Source organism: Saccopteryx leptura, chromosome 2, assembly GCF_036850995.1.
Source record: "Saccopteryx leptura isolate mSacLep1 chromosome 2, mSacLep1_pri_phased_curated, whole genome shotgun sequence".
NCBI lineage: Eukaryota > Metazoa > Chordata > Mammalia > Chiroptera > Emballonuridae > Saccopteryx > Saccopteryx leptura.
In genome coordinates this window covers 225785078-225812532 of record NC_089504.1, presented here as the reverse complement: position 1 = coordinate 225812532, position 27455 = coordinate 225785078, and the positions used below count along the sequence as shown (strand labels likewise).

The following is a 27455-nucleotide window of genomic DNA, read 5'->3' as shown; positions in this document are numbered from 1 at the left end:
TAACTAAACCACATCTAACCATGGAGTTCCAGGATTTACACAAGGACCAGCCTGTCTGACCTCAAACTCCCAGCTGCCCACAGCCACCTTTCCCCGTACCTCCTGCTGGGGATGGGAAGCGTCCCCGGGTCCCCGTACCTCCTGCTGGGGATAAGGAGAGTCCCCGGGCCCGGCGCTGGAGGTACACGTGCACAAGGGGCAGGACATCTTCCAGGCCCTTCTGCAGGTGGTGCCCCGCCTCCGGCTGCCCACACCATAGCTCAAAGCGCAGCAGGTGTGTCCAGCTCTGCTGCACCAGCAGGGCAGCGATGCCCAGGGCTGCCTGTGTGCACCGGGTCAGGCAGTCGTCAAGCAGGTCGGCCCTGATCACAGGGGCCAGAGTGGGCTCCCTCTGCAGAGATTGTAGGAACACAGTGTCCAGCTCGTCCACAGCCAACGTAGGGAGCAGAACTCCCAAGCCTCTCATGTATTCGGAGGCCCAGAGGAGCTCACCACTCGGTAGCTGACCCTGAGGGCTGCTGGTCAACAGCTGAACCAGGGTCTTGCCAAGAGCATTCAAGTGTCTCTCCTTCCTGGTGGACTTCACGGGCCGCCTGGCCAGCAGGTGGGCCTCGGGCAGGCTCAGGAGGGCCAGGGTGACCTCACGGAGCTGGGCACCCCCCATATGGGCATGCAGCTGCTGCAGGGCCTCCAGCTGTGGAAGGATCTGTGGTGGAGCTGTGGCCAGGCCTGCCTTCCTGCTCTGCAGCTCCGTCAGCACGCTCTGGGTGACGGCCTCCAAGTACCTGGCCAGGAGGCCCAGCTGACCAAGATTCTGGAGAATGGGGGCGCTGGCTGTCAGCAGCTGCAGAACCCCTGCACTGAGGGGGGTGGCCAGGAGCTTCACGAGGACGGGGCTGAGGGTGTGGGAGGGGAGGGCTCGCCGCTCCAGGGCCAGGTACCAGCCCTCCAGCGTGGGGTGTCTGAGGATAGTCTCTAGCACTTCTTGCAGCGTCTGGAAGACAGAGACGGCATGGCCTCACAGGTGGCCCAGGGCCCATGGGAAGGGACAGAGCTGCTGTGTGTCTTCCCCAGGTGAGCAGGATGGAAGCCCTCCTTCCAACACCCCTCCCAGGAGAGCTAAAGCCCCTACCCTGACCCCAGCAGAGCTGTGACCCCACTGTCACACTCCCCCTCATGGGTACAGGTGAAGGCTGGACCAGGACGTGGTCAGTGGCCCTCTCAGACCAGCGGGTGTCTGATAAAGTCAGTCTGACCAAATTTACACAAAATCACTCTCCACTCAGTGCAAGGATGGGAAACCCAGAATCAACACATGACCAAGATCACTGATTTCTCCTCCGCAGCCCTGGCCTCCGAAACAAATCTGGTCATGGGCAGGGATAGTGCAGTCACAAGTTACAGACCCCATGTGGGGAAGGAGCATGGATTAAAATGCTGTGAAGCTCCGATCAAAATGAAGGCAATCCCGCTCCACTTGTTCCACCTGTAGACGTGGGCAGGGCCTCCTGTGACCCCGAGGCACCAGCTAGCTCGAGCATGAGACCCTGAGCAGGAAGTGGCAGGGGCCTGTACTGGGTCGGGGTCAGCTGACTCTGCCACTCTAAGCAGCCCTGCTGAACATGGGCCCTGTCAGTGAAACCACAGCGGTCCCTGGGACAGGAATCCGTTCCTTTCCTCATTTACCCTAACGAGAAGGGAAGGGAGCCTGTCACACATCCAGCTGTGCCATGCTGGTTTAGAAGAGGAAAGTGCGGGCACGACAGGGTTGCTTTGCCCGACTAACAGGCGGCCCTGCACAGTGGATACGCCACTGCGTGCCTGGAGATGGAAGGAAGCAGCCTCTGAAACGACGAATGTGTCTGGTTCCTGAACCCAGCACAACAGGCCAACTGCCAGACTGTGTGAGAAACTTTGCCGTCCCACAGGAGCCAGGTGCGCCCTTCCGAGCAGGGCTGACCGGGAACGGGCCCTGTCAGAGGCTGAGCCCCACGTGCGGGCTACAGCTGCTTCAGGGAAACATTCATGTGTGTTTCTTGGGGAACTGCTTGGAGGGAGGGTGACAGAGCACCGGGGACAGGGAGGACAACGCCCAGGTTAAGCCACACCCACATCTGGGTGGAGGGTTGGGTGGTCTCAGTGTCTCCTCCAGTTTCCCACGTTCTTGTTTGCCTATAGTGGACACACACTTGCAATGGACACAGGAGTGAGGGACAGCGGTGTCTGTGACTTCCTGTGAAAAGGCCAGCAGGCAGGAGATCCACACACCTTGTCATTGGCCAGCTCCAGCGAGGCCACGGACTCCATGTCCAGGAAGAGGTTGGACTCGGCCTGCGCGGCCTCGCACTTCTGCCGGTTTTGGGTGTCCAGCTGCTCGCAGTGCAAGACCAGGAGCCTGAGGAGGTCCAGGAGGAGCTGCAGGACAGGGGGGCCTGTGCTTCTGCCTAGCTGTGGGGACAAGGGCCACATGACCCCTCAGACCAGGGAAGAGCTGACAGTCACCAAAATTGTGCCAGGTTCCTCCCTGACCAGAAGGTGCGATGTCACATTAACAAGATCCAAGGTTAGAATGGCAACTGTTCAAAAAACGTTGATAACCTCGAAGTTATTTCCCAGTAAGATGAGGCCTCCTAAGCCCTGATGAAATACGTAGGTTTATTTCTGACCAAAATGAAAAGAAGAGGCCCACCTCAAAACCTAACCTAATGACCTGCAAGCCAGCCCTGGCCGGGCAGCTCCATTGGTTGGAGCATCGTCCTGATGCACCAAGGTTGTGGGCCTATTCCCTGGTGCGGGCACATACAGGAGTCAGCTGTGGGTGCACGAACAGATTTAAAAAAAAAATGGGTGTCAGAATTAAAAAAAAAAACCCACTTAAAAAAAAAGACCTATGGCACATCAGGGAGAGAAAGCTCACCGAGGAACTCTTGAATGAAAACCTGCACAAGACCAGGTGGTGGCACAGTAGATAAGAGCATCGGACTGGGACGCAGAGGACCCAGGTTCAAAACCCCAAAGTTACCAGCTTGAGTGCCGGTTCATCTGGTTTGAGCAAAGCTCACCAGCTTGAAAAGCCCAAAATCACTGGCTCGAGCAAGGGGTCACTCAGTTTGCTGTAGCCCCTGGTCAAGGCACATATGAGAAGTGATCAATGAACAACTAAGGTGCCACAACAAAGAACTGACACTTCTCATCTCTCTCCCTTCCAGTCTGTCTGTCCCTATCTGTCCCTCTGTCACACACACACACACACACACACACACACACACACACACACAAAATCATATCGATAGTATGTACACTTGATATGTTGTGATGAAAAGAGCATTTGAGGTCGCTGGTTCAAAACCCTGGGCTTGCCTGGTCAAGGCACACATGGGAGTTGATGCTTCCTGCTCCTCCCCCTTCTCTCTCTCTCTTTTCTAAAATGAATAGTCTTAAAAAAAGAAAAAAGAAAGAAAGGGTCCCAGAAAGTGAAACAGGCCAGGAAATCAATGTGCCTGACCTGTGGAAGCGCAGTGAATGAAGTGCCAACCGGGAATGCTGAGGTCGCCAATTTGAAACCCTGGGCTTGCCTGGGCAAGGTACATATGGGAGTTGATGCTTCCTGCTCCTCCCCCAATTCTCTCTGTCCTCTCAAAAAATAAGTAAAAGCTTAAAAACAAAACAAAACAAAACCTGTACAAGAGGAACCCTGTGTGGTAGGAAGGGCCCCTTCCAACCAGCAGCTGCTACAGAGACAAGGCTCAGCTGCATGTGGTGGTCCATCAGCAGCTGCTGAGGGACTAGTTGGGTTTACAAACGAGGCCTGGACAAAGCAGGTGCAGAACCTGTGTGTGCACAGGGAGGAGGGGTAGCGGGGCTCAGGTAACTGAACCTGCTGCCGGGCCTCAAGCGGCAGGCTTACCCTGTGGCCTGGAGTGGACCAAGTGGCGCGTGGCCCAGGACACTCATAAATGGCTTGGAGGAGGCCAGCTCACCTGGCTAAAGCACTCCACAGTGGTCCGCAGGTACAGCAGCACATGTGTCACCGAAAGCAGGACACGGTGCATGGGGAGGCATGGGACCGCAGCCCGCAGCTGCGCCTGCACACCCTCATCCAGCAGTGTGTCCTTGCTCTGGAAGGCCGTCTGCAGCAGGGTGCCAAAGGGGCAGGCCGATGGAGGCTGGGGGGCAAGGCCACCCAGGGTCTGAAATGGCTTGGGGAAGAGGAAGGACAAGTCAGCACAGGTGCGGAAGGTGCACGGCCTGGTAAGCAGGGGCAGGTGACAGTGAGAACAAGGGGCGTCTCACAGGAGTCACCTGCTCACACCAGAAAAGAAAGCAAGACCGCGTAGAGAAAGGTGAGCTAGCCCCTATCGTCAGTCACATGGCTTCCCTGGAGTGCGCTAATGTCGGTCCCGAACCGGAAGGTGTTCAGGCACCTTGAGAACAGGTGGCTATAGGAGCCGTGTGCGACAGAGATGAGTGCAGTCCAGCAAGCACTGTGATTCGTCTGTGGAAGTGGGAGGTCAACCCCACACAAGCACTGGCTCTGTGAGCGGCATGCCCTCCACAGGCCCTGCCCCAGGAGCTGCGGTTAGAGCAACTTCTCAGGAAGGAGGGAGAAAGGCAAATTCACAGCAAGTTCTTGAGTTGTTCATTCCTTTCACATAATTCCCAGGCTGCCCGGCTTATTTACCCCACGGCCTTTATCACCTGGCTTCCCAAGGCTGATAAACCTAGGCTGTATGTGTGCCCTGGAACTTGGCAGGTCCGGTTGAAGAGGCTAGACCAGCAGCTGCATCACCAGGGAATGTGCTAGAATGTGCTTTTCCCCTTCCAGCATGACCTGGGATGTCACACAGAGGTGGTGCAGCGACAGACAGAGCAGCCTGGATCCCCAACCCCACCTCTGGAGGACACATACTCTGGGCCGCCTGGCCTGGCCAGGACTATAAACAGGTCAAAAAAGAGACCTTCACACATTTCTGGGCCCCACTCAGATGTGCTGGACCAGACCGGCTGGGTGGAGCCCACAGGGGACCCTGAGGCCCCTCAAGTTGAGAAGCACTGTGACCTCCTCCAGAGGGCAGGCTCTCCTGCTCTGAGCACCCACTGCGAGCACAGCCTTGATGGTCCACAACTCCACGCAGGCCACTGCACGGCCTTCACCAACATGGAGCCCAGCCTACACGTAGGCATGGGTGTGCTCTAAAGAGTGTGGACTGTGCACTGGACCCAAACGCAGCAACCCATTAAAAGTACCCCCCCCCCCCCTTTCCCAGTTTCAGCAGAACGGAGGCCTGCGGGAGCCAGTGGGACCAATCTGACATCTGAATAGAAGCACAGGGTACGCTCAGGGCTGCAGGAGATGCCAAGCCAAGCATGCACAGACTGCTCAGCAGGGAAAAAGGACAAAAGCAACCCCCACCCCAAAGCCAGATGCCACTGATCGATTACACAGCAGCCGGAGGGAAAGGCAGACCGCACCCCGCCCGGCCCTCTTAGCGTCCTCTGACCAGGGACATGAGGTTAGGAAATGTCAACCTGCAGACACACAGCTGTGGCCAAGGGAAGAGGGCTCGTGCTTCCCAGGGAAAGGCCCGGTCTCCAGCAACGCCAATGGCTGCAGTGGTCACACTCACCAATGCCTCTCGGGCAGACTCTGGGATCCAGAGGCTGTAGTATCTGCTGAACCAGGAGAGCTGGTGGCAGCAGGGCAGGGCCGGAGGCACCAACTTGTCATAAGCCTGAAGCAGGAGACACAGGGCCAAGGGGTCCCTCTGGCTGTGCAGGAGGTCTGTGAGCACGGCCGTCAGATATGCCACAATGCTGTCTCCTGCGAAGGCACGAAGAGCATGTGGCAGCATTCATGGGACCGGCCTTCTGTGAGTACCCCAACTCACATGTCTAAGACCAGGGAAATTCATGCCAGCATTACCAGGGGCCACATAACCACACTGAAAGGCAGATGCCACCACTGTAGTGACACAAGGCTCCGTTCTATGACCCAGTCAGACTTCAGGTCCTGAGGTCCCAAAGTGCAGACCCAGACCTGGCAGAGCGGAGGCCACCAATCCCCTTCCTCCTCCTTGACACACAGCCCCCTGCCAGTTAGGCCGGAACCATGTGACTGGTGTACTGGTTTACCACCCCTCCCTCTAGGCCTGGCCATGGCAGCCCTGCATAACGCACCCTCTTTTCCCCTTCCAGCATGACCTGGGATGTCACACAGAGGTGGTGCAGCGACAGACAGAGCAGCCTGGATCCCCAACCCCACCTCTGGAGGACACACGCTCTGGGCCACCTGGCCTGGCCGGGACTATAAACAGGTCATAAAAGAGACCTTCACTCATTATACCACTGATGTGCCTGGGCTCGTCCATCACCGCGGCAAAGCCTAAGCGAGCCTAACTGACTATGGTGATCTGCGAGTGCTTCCTGTGGTCTACGCTGTCTGGCTACCCAGCTAATACAAAGAGCTCATCTCTGAGCATCAAGATGTCAAGAAATAACAGTGAGAAGTGAGTGTCCCAGCAGGGGACTGAGCAGCTATGAAAACACAGGATTTCACATTCACCCTTCAGATGGCCCACTTCCCAGCCACCTGCCAGCTTCTCATTCCTGCCCTGCATGTGCAGCTCTGCCACTGGGGGCTCTCCCCTTGGTGGGCTTTCAGCAATTATTTCTAGCGTCCCTGGATCCCACCTCCCAACACTGACCCAGCTGACCTGCTGTGCGCATTACATCCTGATCACACAAGGTACCTGCTTCCCTTTCTGTCCCGAAGAGTAGCTTATTCCTGGCTTCCAGGGCTGCGGGGACTACTGCACTGAAGGGGAACGTGAGCAGGACCATGTCTTCACTTAGTGAGAACCCAATTTCCTCATCCAAGCCTTCGCTGCCTTCCATCAGGACGTCCACCATGTCCAGTACATCTGAGATGGGGGGTGGAGGGGGGGTGTCACAGCCAGGCAAGAGCCAGAGAGGGAGAGAAGAGCAAGACAATACGGGTGAAAAGAGAAAAAAAAACCACTGAATTTTCTAGGGGATAATGCTTAATGTAAGGTTTGATTCTAAACCAATGAGAACATTCCCTATAAAAGCTTAAGCTCTCTGCTAGAACGTAGAGCCCAGGTGACAACAGGCTGAAGTTTCCCCAAGTGACAGTGAGGAGCCAAAGGGGGGAAGAGCTAAAGCACAGCAGAGGGCCAGACCAGAGCCCCTGGATTCAAACCCTGACTCTATTAAGTGTAGACCATGTGAGGGGACCGGATCAAATACCCTCTGTGCCCCAGTGGCCTCATCAACATGTACAATGGGGAGGACAGCGCCCCCACAGGGCTGTGTGTGAGGCTCAGTCCGTCAGATCTGTGATGCGCTTAGATCAGCACCTATAAACTCCGCACAGACACAGACAACCCAGCAAACAAACTATACGTGTCTCCACCATGTAAACAAACAGGGCAAGGTTCATTTCCATGGCAGGCTGGTCTTTGACACCAAGAGATGGGACGTTTGCATCCTGCATAACCTTTAATGCAACTCCTCTCCTGTTGCTAAGACGCCACTGCAGCTGACCCCAGCACCCGAGGACCTCGCCAGAGCAGCACCTACCGTCGATGTGAGAGACGGGGATGCTGGCGTCGTCGGCGTCCTGCTTCGCCACGGAGGCCTGCAGCGTGCTGGCTTCTTGGACAAAGTCGGATGTCTTGTCTGTGTACGAATAGGGGTTTGCCACCAATGTGAGCAGAACCTGGGCGTTAAAGAGCCAAGTGGAAAACAGATGGTCACTAATGAGGGGAAATGCCCCAAAATATCACTGGTAAAATAAAGAGGAAAAGTTAAAATGTTAACCAGCCTTAAAAAGAACAATAATTTTCCTGCAAAAAATTAAAAAAAAAATTTGTTGTAGGACTTTAAACAATACCTCCTGTTAGTATATATATCATTGCCTTTAACATCACTTAGCACACCACCATTCTGTGCAAACACAGTTCCTAAGAGGTAAGTGAACAGCTCACAGCAGACACTGCCCTATTCCAGATTCTAAAACTACACGGGTGCGAAATGTCTGCAAGAATCAGGTCAGCCAGAAAGAGGCCTCTGGGCACTGGCGCCTCAAACACACCCGAATGAGCTAAGGGTGACCTAGTGGAATGACTCCGAACACGCTCCCTTACACAGAAGTGTGCTTACGCGTTCCAGAAACTGGATCACAGCCTCTCTGCTGTCCTGCATGGTGCTGTCCAGGTGCTCCAGCCACAGCTCCAGCTCCCTCCACGTGTGCTCAAACACACCCGTGTCCCGTAGGACCTGTTCAGAAGCAGATGGCAGAGGGGGAGTCAGCGGGAACCCCATTTCTGCAGGAGCCGCCAGGTGCGACAGTGCTCCAACAGGACACGGAGACCCAAGGAGCACCACCAGGCCAGGTTTCACTAGTTTCACTCGAAACACTTTTCTCTCAGAACACTCCCACAGCTGGGGGCAGTGGGGGGGGGGGGGCGCGGGGCGGGAGGGAGCACCTGTGTTCTATCAGAGAACACAGCCGGTCCAGCTGCTGTTTCCTCCTTCCTTCAACTCCTAATAACAAATAAAGTCCTGCTGTTGCTCAGGAATCTGATTCTCCACCTGGATTGTCAAAGTCCCATGACATGTGCAGAACTCAACGCCTCACAGCTGCCCAGCTTTCAGCCTGTCTGAAATCCTCTGGGACAACAAAGCAGCCACATCACAGCCTCTAGGTGCAGCACCTCGAGACTCAGACCTGAGGCAAGGAGCACCAGTTCTCAGAGAACGGGGCTTGCTACGAGGCAGGACTTGAGCCTATGGGGTGAGTCAATGACATCCCCAAAGGGCCTCATGACAGAGACGTAGGGTCTAGCCGCCCCACACGTGGGCCTGGCAGCAAAAAGGCACCAGGGCAAACCCGACTATGCCCATTCCGCATCTGCAGTTAGTGATTGTGACACCTGGCCAGGATCAAGTTCACACCTACACAACCTGTGAGGACATGGAAATGTACAGAGGTCGAGATCTAGATGTTCACGTTCTTCAAGCAGCTCAGCTGAGCCTGACCTGTGGTGGCGCAGTGGATAAAGCATTGACCTGGAAATGCTGAGGTCGCCGGTTCAAAACACCGGGCTTGCCTGGTCAAGGCACATATGGGAGTTGATGCTTCCTGCTCCTACCCCTGTTCTCATTCTCTCTTTCATCTCTCTCCTCTCTCTCTAATAAAAATGAATAAATAAAATCTAAAAAAAAAAAAAAAAAGCAGCTCAGCTGAGGTTAAAGGGCAGCAGGACTCCAGCAATTCAAGAAAAGTATGAGAATACTTTTGCACCCTGAGAACAAGTGTGATTTCTGCAGCACCCAGATGCTTGCTGCTCAGCGGCAGTGACACTCGTGTTCTTCCTGCCATGCAGCCTGGACGGAGCCTGGGACATGGGGATGAAGCACAAGACAGAAGAGAAGCAGAACCACTCTGCACCTGCTCCAACTCTGACGACACCTGCCTGTGGGTGGTGAACAAGCTCATTGGGCGGAACTCTAGGGAAGAGGCACCGCCCTTTCAACACGTCCCCCAAAAGCCAGAAATCTCTCTACTAAGCCTAGAAAGTGGGAAGTGCAGCCTCCAGATTTACCCCACATCATCTCCTCTTAATCCTATGCTTTTCTTATTCCCATCCACTGTGGCAGGTAAGTGCCAAGGTGAAGTTATCCATCTATGCGCCCCAGGGGCGGCAGAACCAGGACCCACTTCCAGGTGTGACTCAAGCTCACGCCTTCCCTACTCACTCTGCCTCTCAGGGCTGCAGCCAGGTTCAAGACACGACCAACTAACACTTCCACAAAACCTGTACTTTTAATTTTAACGGTCCTAACACATCCTCAGTTCACCCACTGCTGACTGGGTCCCTGCTCTAAGGACTATGTGAAATGCTTCAGGACAGGAACTAGAGACACGCTCACCTTCATGATAAGAAGTCTGGTTGATGACTTGAGCTGGGAATGGGTGCTGGTCACAAACATCTTCATCAGTAAGTAAAACACGGAGCGCTCTCCCCCGATGACCTCTGCCCTCGGGCCCTCCTAGAGTTGGAACAGAACAGCATCAGCGCCTACCATGCCCCTGTGTGCTGAGCGTGCAGGTGCTATGCCCACCCTGCTCCTCTCATCTGAATGTGGCCAGGCCACCGGGGTCTCACACACAGCAAACCCACACATCAGGTAACTCACCCAACGCCCCCCACAGCAGGTCTAGTGACAATAAGGATGACTTGGAGCATGGGGCCCTCTTCAGGCACTGGCACAGTTCTACACTACCCTCCCCACAATCCAAAGTAAATGACAGTTACCCCCACTATACACCTGTGGACACTGAGGCATGAGGGGGCAATGGCTGTTCAGGGGCCGAGTTGGGACCACGGTGGGGGAGTCCTGTGGGTGTCGAGCAGGTGTGGCCCAGGGCTGGCCGAGTCCCCACAGGCTGCATGCACTTGCTGCCCTGCAGCAGGGGGCTGGTGTGGACAAAGCAAGTCCTTGTCCATAATGAGCCTCTGACCAAGGATCTGGGCTCTGGACACCTTGTCTCAGAAAAGCGCAGAGCTCCAACTTCCGGGCTCACATGCCACGGAGCCTACGCTGCTGGAGTGACCTACAGCCATGGAATGAAGGCGGTCCCAAGCCTGGACGTGCTGGGGTCCCTGCAGGCCAGTAGGCACACCTCACAAGCAGAAAGGAAGGCTTGGGTATAGAGTCATACTTTAATACCAGTCCTTTCAAATTAGAGGCCTCTGTTCACTTTCTAACTAAATCATCCATACCCTGTGGCACTGTCTTACTGGGTAAACACTGACCACCACCTGCCTGTCTTCTCTGTGGGGCCATGGCAGTGACCTAATAGTGGGGAACATAGGTTGAGAGTGGGCTCTGGGCAGCTGCCTGGGTCCAGTCCTGGACCCTTCCCTGTGGCTAGGATCCTGTAGAAGCCTCCTAGCCCCCCATGCTCCACACCTCATCTGTAAGTGTGGCAGACGAGCTGTCAGAGCACACATGTGGAGCCTGGCACAGGGAAAGGTCCCCAGCAGAACCATGTCCACCAGGATGCAGGTGAGCCTCAGAGAAAGGACTCAAGGTTCAGGGGGCATACAGTGACCCCAGTGCCACACGTTCTTACACCTTTCTGGAAATAACACATGTAATGACGTCAACGTACACATCTATGCTACTGGTGCTATGTGATCTTAAATAAGATCTGAGTCTTTAAGTCTCAGATCTGAGCTGCTGAGAAACACACTCAGACAACATGAATTTTGCCCGGATGTTCCTCCCTTCCGATAGAAGTGATAATACCCCATGTTTAAATACTCAGGCCAATCAGTTGCACCTTGAGGTCCCTTTGTGATTCAACATTATGCTCTCCAGAAACTCCTAGATATTATTAGAGTCACAGAAAAAATACCACTAATCTTCGCTGACTTTCCACCAATCTCAATCCTCTGCTGGCTTGTACCTATTCTTATTTCTGTCTTAAGTTCTGCCAGAATGAGGACAACAAAGAAGGAAAATATTTTATTTTCCAAAAGGTTCTAAAATAATGAAAGAAAAGAAAAAGGAAAATAGCCAAGCAATAATCACAAAACCTCCCAGTGCCCAAAAATACTGTATCTTCAGTTAAGTGACTTATTTTGCAAAAGCAGTCACAGGCCCCCTCGTCCACAATCAGGATCTGGCCTCTGTTCTGGGTACATCTCCCTGAAGGACCCTTAATGTGGTCCTGCAATGCCCCCCCATCAGGGTCCCGACCCTGTGAGATTCCCTCCGCTCCACTCCTACCTGTGCCTTCAACCACGAAAACTTGCTGGCGGGCAGCTCCAGGGCCACCTTCAGGATGTGGTGCTGCAGGATGGGCGGCACCTCCTCCCGAAGGCCCTGCTCAGAGATGACGCCTGCGGGCAGACGGGGACACAATCAAGCCCCTGGAGGTGGGCATCCAGCAACTGCTATGCTGGCCAGATGACCAGCCAAGGGACTCCACGTCCAGAAAAAGGACAGAGGCAGGAATCCATCCCCCTGTCCTGTGGTCACCCTCACAGGCTGTGCCCACTGCTCTGCCCAGTCATACCTCATCTGACATGCCCACCCCTTCCAAGGCCCATCCACACCCTTCAACAAGAAGTTGAAATCCTCTCTGTACTTTGGCCCACTGACCCCTTCCTACAGTACGGGCCACACCACCCGCTTGTTCCCCAGGGCAGTCTCCCATCACTGCCATCCCTGAGTGGGCACAAGCCTTGCTTGCAGACTGCAGGCACTCTGTGAGCAGATAGTGGCGACCGGAGACTGGGTCCTAGCCTCTGGCCTGACCTCCAGGTTTCTCTTTGCTAGGGAAAGAATGGCTAGTAAACACAAATGGTCACATTCTAGGAAGTTTCCAATTCTCAAAGCAAAGAGGACCGTTCACCTCAAACAGCTGAAAAGTTAACTGCAGCTCTGAATATGATGACCGCATGCAGACCCCCGGAAGGGCATTTCTTTACATCTTACTCTGCAGGCCCAGTTACTACTCAATTTTATTAGACTTTACCATCAAGGAAACGTGACCAGACAGGCAGAGTGTTAGGTTTACAAGACGTGGTTTGAACCTAACTGGGTGACATATGAGTAACTGTGTCAGAGTGCCTCTGTGTGACCAGGAAGGACATCCTCCTAGGGCCTCTGCGACCCTCTAAAGAGTGAACATCACATGACCTGGTCTGCTGACTGTCCACGGCAGGCCACTGAGGTCGCTTCACCTATCTCCTCTTGCTGCTGCTAAGTGCTCACCTGGGATTTATTGAAGAAGACCAGCTCTTTATAAAACGTCTGTCCGAGTGAAAACCAGCAAGCTGGTGGGTCACACCTAGCCCCAATGCCCACTGGCTTTGCTCAGCTCTGGGCCCCACTCTGCTGTACCCGCATCCTTCACCGCTGTCAGACCCAGCAAGGGGGTTAGGCCATGGAGATGCACCTTTCAGGAGCTTGCTGAAGTCAAAGTTGTACTGTGTAACCAGGTGCGGGACCACCTTCTGGTACAGACAGATGACCTGGAGCAGGGCGGCCTTCAGGAGAACGGTTTCTGCATCATCTGAAACAGAAGAAAACAGCCCCAGTTAGGAAACACACTGCTCTTGACCTCCATTAGCAACCGGTAAGGAGCCCCCCCACCCCACATCAACTGCACGCTGGGCACCAAGGCTGCAGACAAACCCCGAGGGCTAGAGAGAGGAGTCCGCGTGGTAAAGGTCAAGGCCTACATCCCCATTTCAGTGCTGGGACCCTGGACAAGTAAAGCTGTGTCTCTGTGCTTCAGTGTCCTCTGAACTGGGAGCCAGGGTTGGGGGCACACAGCAGTGCCAACACTCATGGGGCCACTGTGAGAGTAACAGGATACAGACGCAAGACACAAGCCTATCGCCTGGCTAACAACAAGGTCTGAGTCATGGGTCTTATTCCTGGGGCCCGTGTAGCGGCTTCTACGGCACAGCACAGGAGGGGCACCACCCCCAGCCCACACAGGGCACAGGGGATGATGCTCGAGTCTTCAGGCTGTGTGTACATAAAGCCAGGCACTGTGGTGACACGTGTCAAAAGTCGGTGCGTGATTCCACCCTAGGCAAGGACATGAGACTCCCTCACAGCCCATCCAGAGTTGGTCGTCTGCAGCGGCAGATGCCGCGAGCCCTCACCGCACGGCGGAGCCTCGTAGGCCTCAGGCACCCCACTCTTCCTTTCCACCCCTCTGTGGTCACCCTGCTTTGTGTCTTCCTTCCCAAGTGACTGCCAGACCCACACGACAGTGTTCAGGTCTGGCAAAACCTGAAAGGGAAACAAAGGAAAAGTTGTGTCACACAGACAAGGAAGAGAAACGAGCGACCAAAACCCCAACAAGGATCAGCACAGAGCAGGGGAGGGGTCAGCACGCTTGTGCACAGAGACGGGACAACAGGACCAGGCCCCCAGCCTTGGCCAGCTCTGTTTTGAGAAAAAATTTCTAGAACCATGCACAATAAAGATTTGGTGCAAAACAAGCCCCTTAAGACTCATTCACTTGAGCAAGGCCTTGGGAACAAAGAGAAGCATCCTTACAACTGTCCAGGGGACTTGCCTAGCACGACCTTGCCTCTTATAGGGCAGCCGGCCAGTGTACAGACAATGACCTTCCTGACTTACCAGAATAAATGCGGGGAGGAGGGGAGGAGGGAGCAAGAGGGGCTTCCCAGTGACCTGTCCCCAAGGTTGGCCCCACCCAGAGTGTGTACAGTGCAGGAGAAGGGAGGGCACACAGTTCCTGATGGGACTGGGCCAGCCAACCCCTTCATGCACTTTGCACCCACCCGCTGTGTCCCCAAGCTCACCTTTGCCAGCTGGGGTGCTAACCTGTGACATCATGAGGAAAGCCTGGAGACCTCTCTGTGAAGGCCACGCCTGGCTTCCACACCTACCTTGCTCAGGGCTTCTCTGAAGAGCCGCACAAAGTCTTCCATCATGAGGGCCGAGTATACACCTGATTCCTGCCACACCTCTCTGTCCAGGCAGTAGTCAACAGTTTTCAGTGCTCGCTTCAAAATGACGGAGAGAAGGGACAGGGCTGTGTGCTTCACTGATTTGCTGTCCAACTGGGAAGAAAGAGTCAAGTCCACAAATGTCTTTAGGCTGCACTGTGGATGCAACCTCCTGAGCCCAGGGCTTGACTGGTTCTGGCCCCTTCTTGGGTCACCCGCAGGTAAAGCCACAGGTGATGGCTCTGAGAAGAGGAAGCCAGCGACCCTGCCCTCCTACAAAACTGACCTCAGCAGTATCCAAAGAGATGGTCACCAAAGGCAGAGCCTGAGAGTTCTTTTTTATTTCTGTCTCACTGTTTTTGGTGAGTCTTTGCTGATACCACTCAGCTCACACGGATTATCTATGTCAACAGCGGCCAATATCTCAGCAGACACCAGCCTGCCCCGAAAAAAGCATTTCACACCAGCTAGAGCAATGACAATGATGATGACAAGAAAAGGCGGCAGGTGCTCCAGCAGGAAAGCCACCCTTACGCTGGGTAAACAAACGTGCAGCCCTGATACAGGCCTCTGACAGCAAGCAGCAGGAGGGCGGCAAAATCCTCCTTTGCTGCCAGGACTGAAGGAGGCCCCAGAACCTGTGCTACCACCAAAGTACAGAGGGCAGGCAGAGGCCGGCTGGGTACAGTGCGTTCTTGGGCCAGCGTGACATGGGCATCTCCTGGGTGCAAGGGCCCCAGCCCAGGACACTTCCATCATCCCTAGCTGCTTCCCGGGAACAGTCAAGTCCGGAGGCCAGGGCTAGGTCAGGTAGAAACAGAAGGTTTTCTGATAGACTTTAAGTTTAACCACCAGGACACCCAATCTCCACCCCCCCCCATTAGTGGGGTTTCAGTCTATACGTATGCTGTCCCCTAAAGGAGTGCTACCGTCCTGATGGCCTCCGTGATCACGTCAGAGGCAGGGCCCAAACAAGCGTGCACAGGTACCCTGGCAGCTCGCAACAAGCTCAGCCACAGCCTGAGACCGGCCTCCAATATCTCATTTCCTGTTTCTAAAATAGCTCTCTCCTTCCTGATTCTCTAATGTATGCAATGAAAACTGTTAATAAACAGAAAAGGAAAATGTAAAAACAAACAAAAAAACCTAGGTAGATTCTGGTCTCATGCCTGTTAACCGCCGCTGCCTGAAAGGCCCCCTGAAGACAAGGCACCGTGAGGCCTCTCCCTCGTCCTGCAGCCACTCTATCCAGGGGATGGGACACCCTGGGACACAGTCCCTTCTCCTATAACAACATACACCTGAGAGGGAACAGCACAGCACATATGTTCCTGGCTGCCAGGAGCCAGCTTGCAGGGACAGAACCACAGTGGCCACACAGAGGTAGCACCTGACACACTCCTTGCAAGCCTACTGAGATAAAATATTCTGTCTCTCACAAAATAAACAGGCATACCAGCTGAGTCCAATTTTGGTTACTATGCTGTGGCAGCCAGAACCAAGGCCTTTCTCCCTAGTCCCACACGACTCCTCTCTGCTCCTCACTGCCCACCCTCAGCACAAACCCTGGGTGGGCACCAGCACACATTGAATGAATCCCCTGCACGGTCTCAGGAGCCTCTCCTCAGTGCGAGGACTGCCCATTGCCACCAGGCCACTGCACCCAGGTTGTGTGACCCCTACGGCAGACCTGGGTCCCACCACGCTCACACAGCAACCCAGCCTACCCCGAAGGAGGGGGGCTTCTGTCTCAAAGACATGCCAGGCCCTGCACCCCTCTTGAAACCTGGCCTCCCCAGGGGGGTCCTGAGGTCATCTGGGTGCAGAAAGAGCTAGCAGGGCCCTGGACCCACATGTGCCAACAACTCCCAGATGTTCACCTAAGGCCATGACACTTTGATGAAAGGGACTCAGGCAGAGTCCCTTACAGTGTGCTTCTGATGGGACCTGGGGACCTTTTACAATAAACATAAAATTTAAGTATTATTTCCATGAACATACCCTCTAAAAAATGCCTAAAACAGCTAGTTCTCAAAGTACATGTTTCCCAGAATCTTAACACTGAGTACTTGAATGGCCCACGCTGTCCAGAAATCCCAGACCAAAATAACTCAGTACACGACACTGACTGGCTGAACACACACCCCTTTCTTGGATTCCGACACTGCCCACTCAGGCCAGACCGCGCGGAGGGGTCTGGAGCTCCAGCTCGGGCTGGAGCAGGGCAGTCAGCTGCCTCGCCCCTGGCAGGAACGTTCCTTCCCCAGGGGAGTGGGCACTCGGAAAGCCTCCGAGGCTCACTGACAGGTCACAGCCCAGCACACAGCCGGGACTGTCAGAAGAACCCCCAGTGCAGCCAGCGGGGCGAGCAGGAGGAAGTTCCAGAAGCAGGTCAGCACTCACGTTCAGGGCCTGGGTGAACATGATCTTGTTGCAGACCGGGGGCACGGTGGTCACCATCACCATCGCCAGCAGCCGGGGCAGAGGGATGAACTCCCTGGTCTGAAAAGCCCGGGAGATGTCTGGCTGGGCCTCATAGATCTGTGAGAGGAAGAAAGAGAATGAGTTGCTGCCGGAGGTTAAGCTTCAAATCCAAGGTTGGCTGTCCACACTGACAGGGCGGCCAGCCTCAGTGAAACAGTGATCATGATAAAAGTCCCAAGCTTAATGATCAGGCCCAAGAACCATTTGTTAGAGAAGTTAGGTCATGAGGCTGGCTGTTACTGGGGCAGCGACCTTCAAAGCAGAGCTTGGCCTGCGGTCTGGGAGCCTCTTAAAACCTTTGTTGGCCAAAAAGTCATGGTCAGAGTAACAACCATATCCCTCATCAGGTGTAGGGCCTGATGGGAACCTGAGAGTAACATCATCTTCTAGGGCTTCATGACCACCCTACGTGGTAAGGACAGCTTATGTGATAAAAGGAGACTCCAATGAGGTTAAGGGATTTCCCTAGGAACAGAGGGCTAGTGAGCAGAGGAGTGAGGACTCACACCCGGCCTGCTAAGTCCGTCCCCCTGCCCCACGCCCTGCCCTGGGTCAAGGCTGAAAATAACAGCCCTGGTATTTCAGTAGCCGCAGGCCATATATGGAGGACAGAGCGGCCAAGAAGATGCTGTAGGGCTGCACTGTAGATGAAGGGCTGCCACCATCTTTGATCAGGAAATTAACACACATCCACTCAAAGCAGCAGAGCCCTGTGCCACAGCTCATCTTCAGTTGGTCTAAGTACCAGACACAGCAATCCATCAAAACTACCTGACAATTCACTAAAGCCAGACTGACTGCTGACATTCATCAAGATCCCACTGTCTGCAAAATATGCATGAAAAAGATGAAATTGGCATGACCAGGTGGTGGCGCAGTGGAAAGAGCATTGGACTGGGATGCATAGGACCCAGGTTCGAAACCCTGAGGTCATCAGTGTGAGCACAGGCTCATCTGGCTTGAGCAGAGGATCACCAGCTTGAGTGAAGGCTCATGAGCTTGAGTGAGGAATCACTGGTTTGACTGTGGGATCATAGACATGACCCTACGATTGCTGGCTTGAGCCCAAAGATTGCTGGCTTGAGCAAGGGGTCACTCGCTCTGCTATAGCCCCCTGGTCAAGGCATATATGAGAAGGCAATCACTGAACAACTAAGGAGCTACAATGAAGAATTGACACTTCTCATCTCTCTCCCTTCCAGTCTGTCCATATCTGTCCCTCTCTCTCTTGTCTCTGTCAAAAAAAAAAAAAAAAAAAGATAAAATTGGCTCAACCAACCAATTGAAAAGGCATAATTCACTTTCACAGCTCAGCTATGTGACTATCAGCATGTCCCCACAGAGAACACCATCACACTGTCCCCAGCATCCCCTAACTGGCTGAAAGCTTTCCAAAGTGTCACAGGTCACTCCTCCTCCTCGCCGCCACCCAACCTTACCTCTGCCCTACCTGTCTATCAGACTGAAATTCCATGGCTCTCACCTTGTTCAGCAGCTTGATGTTATTTGACCAGGTGGACTTGACCCTTGGGAGAAAGGAAAACGTGACTTCCTTGAAGTACTTGTTCAGCAAGTCTGGACACACCCTGAGGATGTTCACCACCAGCTCGGCCACCAGCTCGTCGTCGGTGGCCGTCTTCAGACCCAACAGGAAGTGCAGCAGCGTCAGGTTCCCGCCCCTGCAACAGAAAGGGGGTCAGGGGGCGCTGCCCCACACAGAGCCCAGGACAGCTGCAAAACGGTCACCAGCAACTTCCCTCGTGCCATAAGGCAGGGTGATTAACAGGGATATGCATTATAGTTACAGAACTACAAAGAGAAAGTCTACTAGAACATAACCTAAACAGTTAACTTTGGACTGTGAAATGTTATTACTATGAAATGTGAAACAAAATGGATAAACAACATTTTGAAATCCTAAATGGTTAGCAACCATCTTTGAGGGGGACTATCTGGCTCTTACAGGGATGACTGTGTAACCAGACTTCCTAGGGTCAAACCTGAGCCCTGGCACTCACGGGGCGGGTGACCTGCCTTTCTGGACAACTGCAGTTACAGTGGCAGCCCAACAGGACAGTGCTGAGGCCCGGTCAGGGGCAGGAAATTAAGACTTATTCCCATGTCCAGCCTCTGAGTAACACACACAGAACCTCCCTGGGGAGAAACAGCCCAGTTCTGCATCTTGGCAACTGCTACTCTGAGGCCTTCTCCCCAGGGGAACATAATGACGAGCTCTCAGGTCTCCATCTCTCCTCCCTGAGATTGGTTTGATCGTGGCTCCATCTACCTCTAACTAGCCACAATGCCACCACTTAACAGCCTCACTGCACAGTCACGGGTGGGGTGACTGCTGAGAACACAGACACTCCTTCTCAGAAGGATTATACTTCACCTGCCGAAGGTCCCCAAAGATGCATCGTAAAAATTAATCCCGTGTTTGAGCGAACAGCAGAGATCCATCAGGAAGTTATGCACCAATTCTCGCACCATGCTTTTCCCTGCGTCCTCCACAGAAGCCTAGGAGGGTTTTTAAGAATTCATGAGAACCCCAAGGTGATCAACTTAATAACAGCTACGGAGTAAAACAACATCACATGCCAATGACAACTCAGAAAACACTTAAAAACTTGGTACCGTTAAAAAAAAAAAAAAGGAAAACAGAAACATCAATCAAGACTAAACAATACTACTAAAAGGGGCAAGTTTAAACCTGTATTTCTAAACAAACTTAAGAATGACTTGATTTCTCTGACTCTTTTCAATAAAATTCCACATATGGAAGTGTTTTTATTAAGCCTCCGAGGCTTCCTGGTAGTAGAGTGCACGAAACACATTCAAAACAAGAGGAGAGAGGCAAGTCAGGAAAACAAAAGGAGTGAAACAGAGGGCTTTGGAGGGTAATTACTATTGACAGGAAGCCAGAGCCTGCCCTACTCTGGCCAAGTCCAAGTCAGAAATGCCCTGAGGAATTTCAAAACAAGGAGAATTAAAAGGCATCCTGGGGTCCTGGCTGGTTGGATCAGTGGTAGAGCGTCAGCCTGGCATGTGGAAGTCCCGGGTTCGATTCCCGGCCAGGGCACATAGGAGATGCGCCCATCTGTTTCTCCACCCTTCCCCCTCTCCTTTCTCTCTGTCTCTCTCCTTCCCCTCCCACAGCCAAGGCTCCACTGAAGCAAAGTTGGCCCAGGCGCTGAGGATGGCTCCATGGCCTCCACCTCAGGTGCTAGAATGGCTCCAGTTGCAACGGAGCAACAGCCCAGATGAGCAGAGCATCGCCCCCTGGTGGGCATGCCAGGTGGATCCTGGTCGGGTGCATCCAGGAGTCTGTCTCTCTGCCTCCCTGCTTCTCACTTCAGGAAAAAATAAAAATAAAAATAAATAAATAAAAGGCACTCTGGGTTTGGGTCAACGTGAGCAGCTGTTCTAATTTAGTACATTAGTGATGACCATCAAATAAACTGGACACTCAGCAGGTGAGGAAATGGGTCCTGGGATGTTAAGGATCCTCAATTAACAGCAGCAGGCACTGAAACCTTAAAATGGTAGAGCTGGCAAACACAGAGGGAAAGAACAGAGGAGGCCAGTGAGAGCAGCAGGAGCAGCTGGGCTGACCCTGCGACTCTGCCAGGCAGGCACTCGGAAAAGTCAAAATGTCACTGAGCCAATAGAACAGCTTCCTCGTTACAGCAATGTTTAACATGACCCTAAAGAGCAGAAAAAAAAATCTCACTGTAAAGATAAAGTTTTTAAAATCATATGGAACCTAAGCAGAAAACTAACATAACCACAAGCCACAAAAAACAGGTCAGGTGGAGGACATTTCTCAAGGCAGGTGTACGTTAGTCTTTGGTCTCCGGTGGTGAGGGTCACACACGGGCGATGAGGCCACCTGACCGGGAAAACTGTACCTCAGCATGCTTCAGGTCCACGTCAACAACTCCGTTCCAGCCATAGAGAGAGGCTATATGGGTCAGCAGCTGCCCGGTGAAGAAACGCACCTTCTGCGTTTTGGTGATATTTTTATTGTGAACCACCTGAAAACAGTGAAACACATTAAATTTAGGAAATCCTATTTTAATACCTTGTTTTTTGTCATTAGGGCAAAATATTTGGCAAAAAATGGGGAGCAAGATGAAGAATAAACAAAATTCACCAATATTCCCAGCATCCTAGGGCTCTGGTATATTTCCCTGGAGCCTCCCTCCACAGCCCGCACAACATACATGTGCATGAATGGGCTGGGTGTTTTGTCTCTGTGAGACTGTATTTATAGACAGTTTTCTGTCTGCTTTTACTTACACAGCATGAGCTTTTCCCATGTCACTAAAAACTCGAGGGCTGAATATCATTCCATCCTCTGAGTGACCACAATTTATCTAACCACCCCTGGTGTGTACAGGTGGGTTGTTCCCAAACTGACTGTGACAGGCAACCTTGGAATGACACACGTTCTCAGTTCCTCCCAAACTGGTCCTCTGAATCTCTGGGGTATATGTTCCTCAGATAAGTTTCCTCGGTGGTTCTGAGGTAACTTCCACACCATTCCTAGGTCTGCACACATTTTTAAGACCTCTGACACATACCCCCAGACCCACTGTCCTCCAGAGGGCTGGACACTCTCTCAGCAAAGCACCTGACTCAAAGCATCTCTGCTAGAACTACACATCATAGTTGTCAAGTCAGTGCCAAGTTGGCAGGAGAAAACCACCCCTCCCAACTGGCATTACTTTACCCCAGGCCCCTAACCTCAGCACTACTGACACTGGGCCCAGTAACTGCTGGGCATCCCATGTGCGTGACTGCGGGATGCTGAGCAGCTGCCCACTCTCTGCCCTCCAGCTGCAGCTGCACTTCCCAGTGCTGACAACCAAATGTCCCTGGGGTGGGACCACTGCTTCAGGTTCTATGCTAACTACCATATCTATGTGCATGCGCCGCCAGTTTGTGGCCTTCCAATAGCCTCTAATGCTGGGAGGGTCAGAGAGTATTTCTAATTGATTATTTAAGGTGCTTCTATGTTTAAGACAGTGATCCCTTCAGCAGAATTTACAATTTACACAAAACGCTTGTAAAGACAGGATATTTGAGACAACATGAAATAACATGCTGCTCGGTTATAGATGAAGACTACTTGCCACTGACAGCTCACAGTGACTACAACACGTCCCAGGAAGGGTGACCACAGCTTCACTCCTACCTTGGGCTAAGTGTTGCTTCAGCCACAAGCCTTCAGGGTGGCTTGTCCCTGAGACCACGCTACTGTTTAGGGAACAGTTTCCCAGACAACCCATGAGACAGACCATGCATGTGAGATGCTTGGCTCCCAAACCCTCAGCATGCCGGGGGAAACGAAGGACAGACATGCCGGTTCCCAACACACACCTTTGTTTTCAGTGTGGACAGCAAGATGTTGACAGTAGAAATCCTATCTTCCTTCACGCCTGAGCTAAAAATGCAAGGAATAAATTCTGAAAGTAAAAGTTCAAAGCGTTAAACTCATGAATATTTTGAATGAGAGAACATTACTTTTTAAATGGTATGGCAAACAATGCCTTTTTCTTTTTAAAAACTTATTCTTTTTAATTCTACAAGTTCATAGGAGGAATACCCACTTTCACTTCATGACACAGGGGGTCATCATGTACCGGCATAACAATGAAACGAGCAAGGGAGTCCCGTGGTTCTTTAGTCCTGCTTTATTTCCCATTTTGCACGTGAACTTTATTATTATTATTTTTTTAATTTTTGTGGCAGAGACAGAGAGAGTCAGAGAGAGGGACAGATAGGGAAAGACAGACAGGAAGGGAGAAAGATGAGAAAAATCAATTCTTTGTTGCGGCTCCTTAGTTGTTCATTGATTGCTTTCTCATACGTGCCTTGACTGCGAGCTACAGCAGACTGAGTAACCCCTTGCTCGAGCCAGTGACCTTGGGTCCAAGCTGGTGAGCTTTGCTCAAACCAGATGAGCCTGCATTCAAGCTGGCAACCTCAGGGTCTCAAAACTGGGTCCTCCACATCCCAGTCTGACGCTCTATCCACTGTGCCTCCGCCCGGGTCAGGCTTTCACGTGAACTTTAGTAAAATTTACTCAATACTGTCTCAAAGAGAACACAGGTTATGATTATAGTTCTCCAAAGTTCCTCTTTGCTTAGACTTGCTCAGAGATGTACTTAAAGAGATGGTGGTCATTTTCCTGACTGGTGGTAGAATTTGAGGTACTTGTGGGCCCCCAGAGGACGAGCCAGCACAGCCTGATCTTGCACCATCACCACCGGACTAGGACACTGGCCAGAGGCACGAAAGCATTTCCACCTTCACTTGCTCCATACATGCTTAATGGGCACACACAATTTCTGCAAGAACAAATCTATTATTCTTACAAAAAGAAAAAACAGAAACCACCAAACTAAAAGAATGGACATTAAAATCAACCATTAACTCCCTAACCCAGAGATTAAGGTTAGCAGCAGTTAATTGCTCACTTTCTGATGTAGCTATACTGTTATATCTAACTTTTAGTAGAGTGGGATGGATCACACGTCAACTTCATAACTGAGCTGACACCCCTCACATGCTGTGAAGTCTGACACAAGGCCACCCTGCCTCACTCTCATTAGCCGCGTCCTGCCCTCCATGCTCAGTCAGTCCCTTGCCGGTGGAGTCAGCTCGTTTTCAGCTAACAGGAAAAACAGCTCCTTCACAAACCTCTACTCACACCCTTAATGACTTCCTTAGAATACACTGCAAATAATAAATGCTGGAGCAAATATTTTTTTTTATAAATTTTTATTAATATTAATAGGGTGACATCAATAAATCAGGGTACATATGTTCAAAGAAAACATCTCCAGGTTATCTTGTCATTCAAGTATGTTGCATACCCATCACCTAAAGTCAGATTGTCCTCCGTCACCTTCTATCTGGTTTTTGTGCCCCTCCCCCCCCCAACCACACTCTTGTCCATGTCTCTTAGTCTCGTTTTTATGTCCCACCTATGTATGGAATCATGCAGTTCTTAGTTTTTTCTGATTTACTTATTTCACTCTATATAATGTTATCAAGATCCCACCATTTTGTTGTAAATGATCTGATGTCATCATTTCTTATGGCTGAGTAGTATTCCATAGTGTATATGTGCCACATCTTCTTTATCTAGTCATCTATTGAAGGGCTTTTTGGTTGTTTCCATGTCTTGGCCACTGTGAACAATGCTGCAATGAACATGGGGCTACATGTGTCTTTATGTATCAATGTCTCTGAGTTTTGGGGGTATATACCCAGTAGAGGGATTGCTGGGTCATAAGGTAGTTCTATTTGCAGTTTTTTGAGGAACCACCATACTTTCTTCCATAATGGTTGTACTACTTTACAGTCCCACCAACAGTGAATGAGGGTTCCTTTTCCTCCACAGCCTCTCCAACACTTGCTATTACCTGTCTTGTTGATAATAGCTAATCTAACAGGTGTGAGGTAATATCTCATTGTAGTTTTGATTTGCATTTCTCTAATAACTAATGAAGATGAGCATCTTTTCATATATCTGTTGGTCATTTGTATTTCTTCCTGGGAGAAGTGTCTGTTCATGTCCTCTTCCCATTTTTTTTATTGGATTGTTTGTTGTTGAGTTTTATGAGTTCTTTGTATATTTTGGATATTAGGCCCTTATCTGAGCTGTTGTTTGAAAATATTTCCCATTTAGTTGGCTGTCTATTTTGTTGTCAGTTTGTCTTGCTGAGCAAAAACTTTTTAGTCTTATGTAGTCCCATTCATTTATCTTTGCCTTCACTTCTCTTGCCTTTGGAGTAAAATTCATAAAATGCTCTTTAAAACTAAGGTCCATGAGTTTAGTACCTATGTTTTCTTCTATGTACTTTATTGTTTCAGGTCTTATATTTAGGTCTTTGATCCATTTTGAATTAATCTGAGTACAAGGGGACAAACTGTAGTCGAGTTTCATTCCTATGCATGTGGCTTTCCAGTTTTCCAAGCACCATTTGTTGAAGAGGCTTTCTTTTCTCCATTGTGTGTTGTTGGCCCCTTTATCGAAAATTATTTGACCATATATATGTGGTTTTATCTCTGGACTTTCTATTCTGTTCCATTAGTCTGTGTCTATTTTTCTGCCAATACCATGCTGTTTTGATTGTTGTGGCCCTATAAATATAGTTTGAAGTCAGGAATTGTAATGCCCCCAGCTTCATTCTTTTTCTTTAGGACTGCTCTGGCTATTCGGGGTTCTTTTATAGTTCCATATAAATCTGATGTTTTTTATTTCATTTCTTTAAAAAATGTCAATGGAATTTTGATGGGACTTGCATTACATTTGTATATTGCTTTGGGTAATATGGCCATTTTGATTATATTTATTCTTCCTATCCAAGAACAAGGAATATTTTCCCATTTCATTGTGTTTTTTTTTATTTCCTTTAACAATGCTTTGTAGTTTTCGTTATATAGGTCCTTTGCATTCTTTGTTATGTTTATTCCTAGGTATTTTATTTTTTGTTGTTGCAATCAAGAAGGGGATTATTTTTTTGAGTTCGTTTTCTAGTGTTTCATTGTTAGCACATAGAAAGGCTATGAACTTTTGTATATTAATTTTGTATCCTGCGACCTTACTGTATTGGTTTATTGTTTCTAGTAATCTTTTTGTGGAGTCTATAAGGTTTTCAATGTATAGGATTATATCATCTGCAAAATGTGATACCTTTACTTCTTCTTTTCCGATATGGATGTCTTTTATTTCTTTATCTTGTCTGATTGCTAGGGCTAGAACTTCTAGCACCACATTAAATAAGAGTGGAGAGAATGGACAACCCTGTCTTGTTCCTGATTTAAGGGGGAAAGTCCTCAGGTTTATACCATTTAATATGATGTTAGCTGATAGTTTATCATATATGGCCTTTATCATGTTGAGATATTTTCCTTCTACACCCATTTTGTTGAGTGTCTTAAACATAAAGTTGTTGTATTTTATTGAATGGCTTTTCTGCATCTATTGATAAGATCATGTGGTTTTTGTTCTTTGTTTTGTTGGTATGGTGTATTACGTTAACTGTTTTACGTATGTTGAACCGTCCTTGAGATTCTGGGATGAATCCCACTTGATCATGATGTATTATTTTTTTAATATGTTGTTGTACTCGATTTGCTAGTATTTTGTTTAGTATTTTAGCATCTGTATTCATTAGTTATTGGTCTGTAGTTTTCTTTTTTTGTGCCGTTCTTGCCAGGTTTCAGTATGAGGGTTATGTTGGCCTCATAAATGTGTTTGGAAGTATTGTTTCTTTTTCAATTTTTTGGAAGACTTTGAGTAGAATAGGAACCAGGTCTTCTTTGAATGTTTGATAGAATTCACTAGTATAACCATCTGGGCCTGGACTTTTATTTTTGGGGAGGTTTTTAATAGTTTTTTCTATTTCCTCCCTGCTAATTGGTCTGTTTAGGCTTTCTGCTTCTTCCTGACTCAGTCTAGGAAGGTTGTATTATTCTAGGAATTTATCCATTTCTTCTAGATTGTTGAATTTGGTGGCATATAGTTTTTCATAGTATTCTACAATAATTCTTTGTATATCTATGATGTCTGTGGTGATTTCTCCTCTTTCATTTTGGATTCTGCTTATATGAGTCCTTTCTCTTTTTCCCTTGGTGAGTCTTGCCAAGGGTTTGTCAATTTTGTTGATCTTTTCAAAGAACCAGCTCCTTGTTTTATTAATTTTATTCTATAGTTTTTCTGTTCTCTATTTCATTTATTTCTGCTCTGATTTTTATTATTTCCTTTCTTCAGCTGGTTTTGGGTTGTCTTTGTTCTTCTTTTTCTAGTTCCTTAAGGTGTGAAGTTAAGTGGTTTACTTGGGCTCTCTCTTGTTTGTTCATATAGGCCTGAAGTGATATGAACTTCCCTCTTATTACTGCTTTTGCTGCATCCCAGAGATTCTGATATGTCGTATTGTCATTTTCATTTGTCTGTATATATCTTTTGATCTCTGCGCTTATTTCTTCTTTGACTCATTCATTTTTTAAAAGTATGTTTAGTTTCCACATTTTTGTGGGTTTTTTCCCTCTTTTTTACAGTTGAATTCTAGTTTCAAGGCTTTATGATCAGAAAATATGCTTGGTACAATTTCAATTTTCTTGAATTTGCTGATGTTATTTTTGTGGCCCAACATATGGTCAATTCTTGAGAATATTCCGTGTACACTAGAGAAAAATGTATACTCTGTCGCTTTGGGATGAAATGTCCTGTAGATGTCTATCATATCCAATTGCTCTAGTGTTTCATATATCTTTATTGATTTTCTGTTTGGATGAACAATCTAGAGCCGTCGGCGGTGTATTGAGGTCTCCAAGCATGAATGTATTTTTGTCAGTTTTTGTTTTAAGGTCAATAAGTAGCTGTCTCGTATATTTTGGTGCTCCTTGGTTTCATGCATATATATTAAG

At 50.2% G+C, this 27455-nt stretch overlaps 1 protein-coding gene across 3 annotated transcripts in view; it reads right to left on the bottom strand.

Annotated features, from left to right (window-relative positions):
• The window catches only part of URB1 (URB1 ribosome biogenesis homolog), a 70341-nt gene that overhangs the window by 31004 nt on the left and 11882 nt on the right, over positions 1-27455 (bottom strand). For 2 of the 3 annotated variants that reach the window (XM_066370348.1, XM_066370350.1), the window contains exons 6-22: positions 22395-22480; positions 20921-21046; positions 19405-19529; positions 18496-18691; positions 16932-17069; positions 14469-14642; positions 13713-13842; positions 12995-13111; positions 11821-11933; positions 9955-10074; positions 8182-8298; positions 7600-7738; positions 6750-6920; positions 5628-5821; positions 3981-4199; positions 2269-2448; positions 100-994 (exon numbers count right to left, since the gene is read on the bottom strand). In XM_066370348.1, coding sequence (XP_066226445.1) covers positions 100-994; positions 2269-2448; positions 3981-4199; positions 5628-5821; positions 6750-6920; positions 7600-7738; positions 8182-8298; positions 9955-10074; positions 11821-11933; positions 12995-13111; positions 13713-13842; positions 14469-14642; positions 16932-17069; positions 18496-18691; positions 19405-19529; positions 20921-21046; positions 22395-22480 — 3240 coding nt within the window. The remainder of the gene's footprint in view (positions 1-99; positions 995-2268; positions 2449-3980; positions 4200-5627; positions 5822-6749; positions 6921-7599; positions 7739-8181; positions 8299-9954; positions 10075-11820; positions 11934-12994; positions 13112-13712; positions 13843-14468; positions 14643-16931; positions 17070-18495; positions 18692-19404; positions 19530-20920; positions 21047-22394; positions 22481-27455) is intronic. The other variant, XM_066370349.1, reaches the window with a different exon arrangement.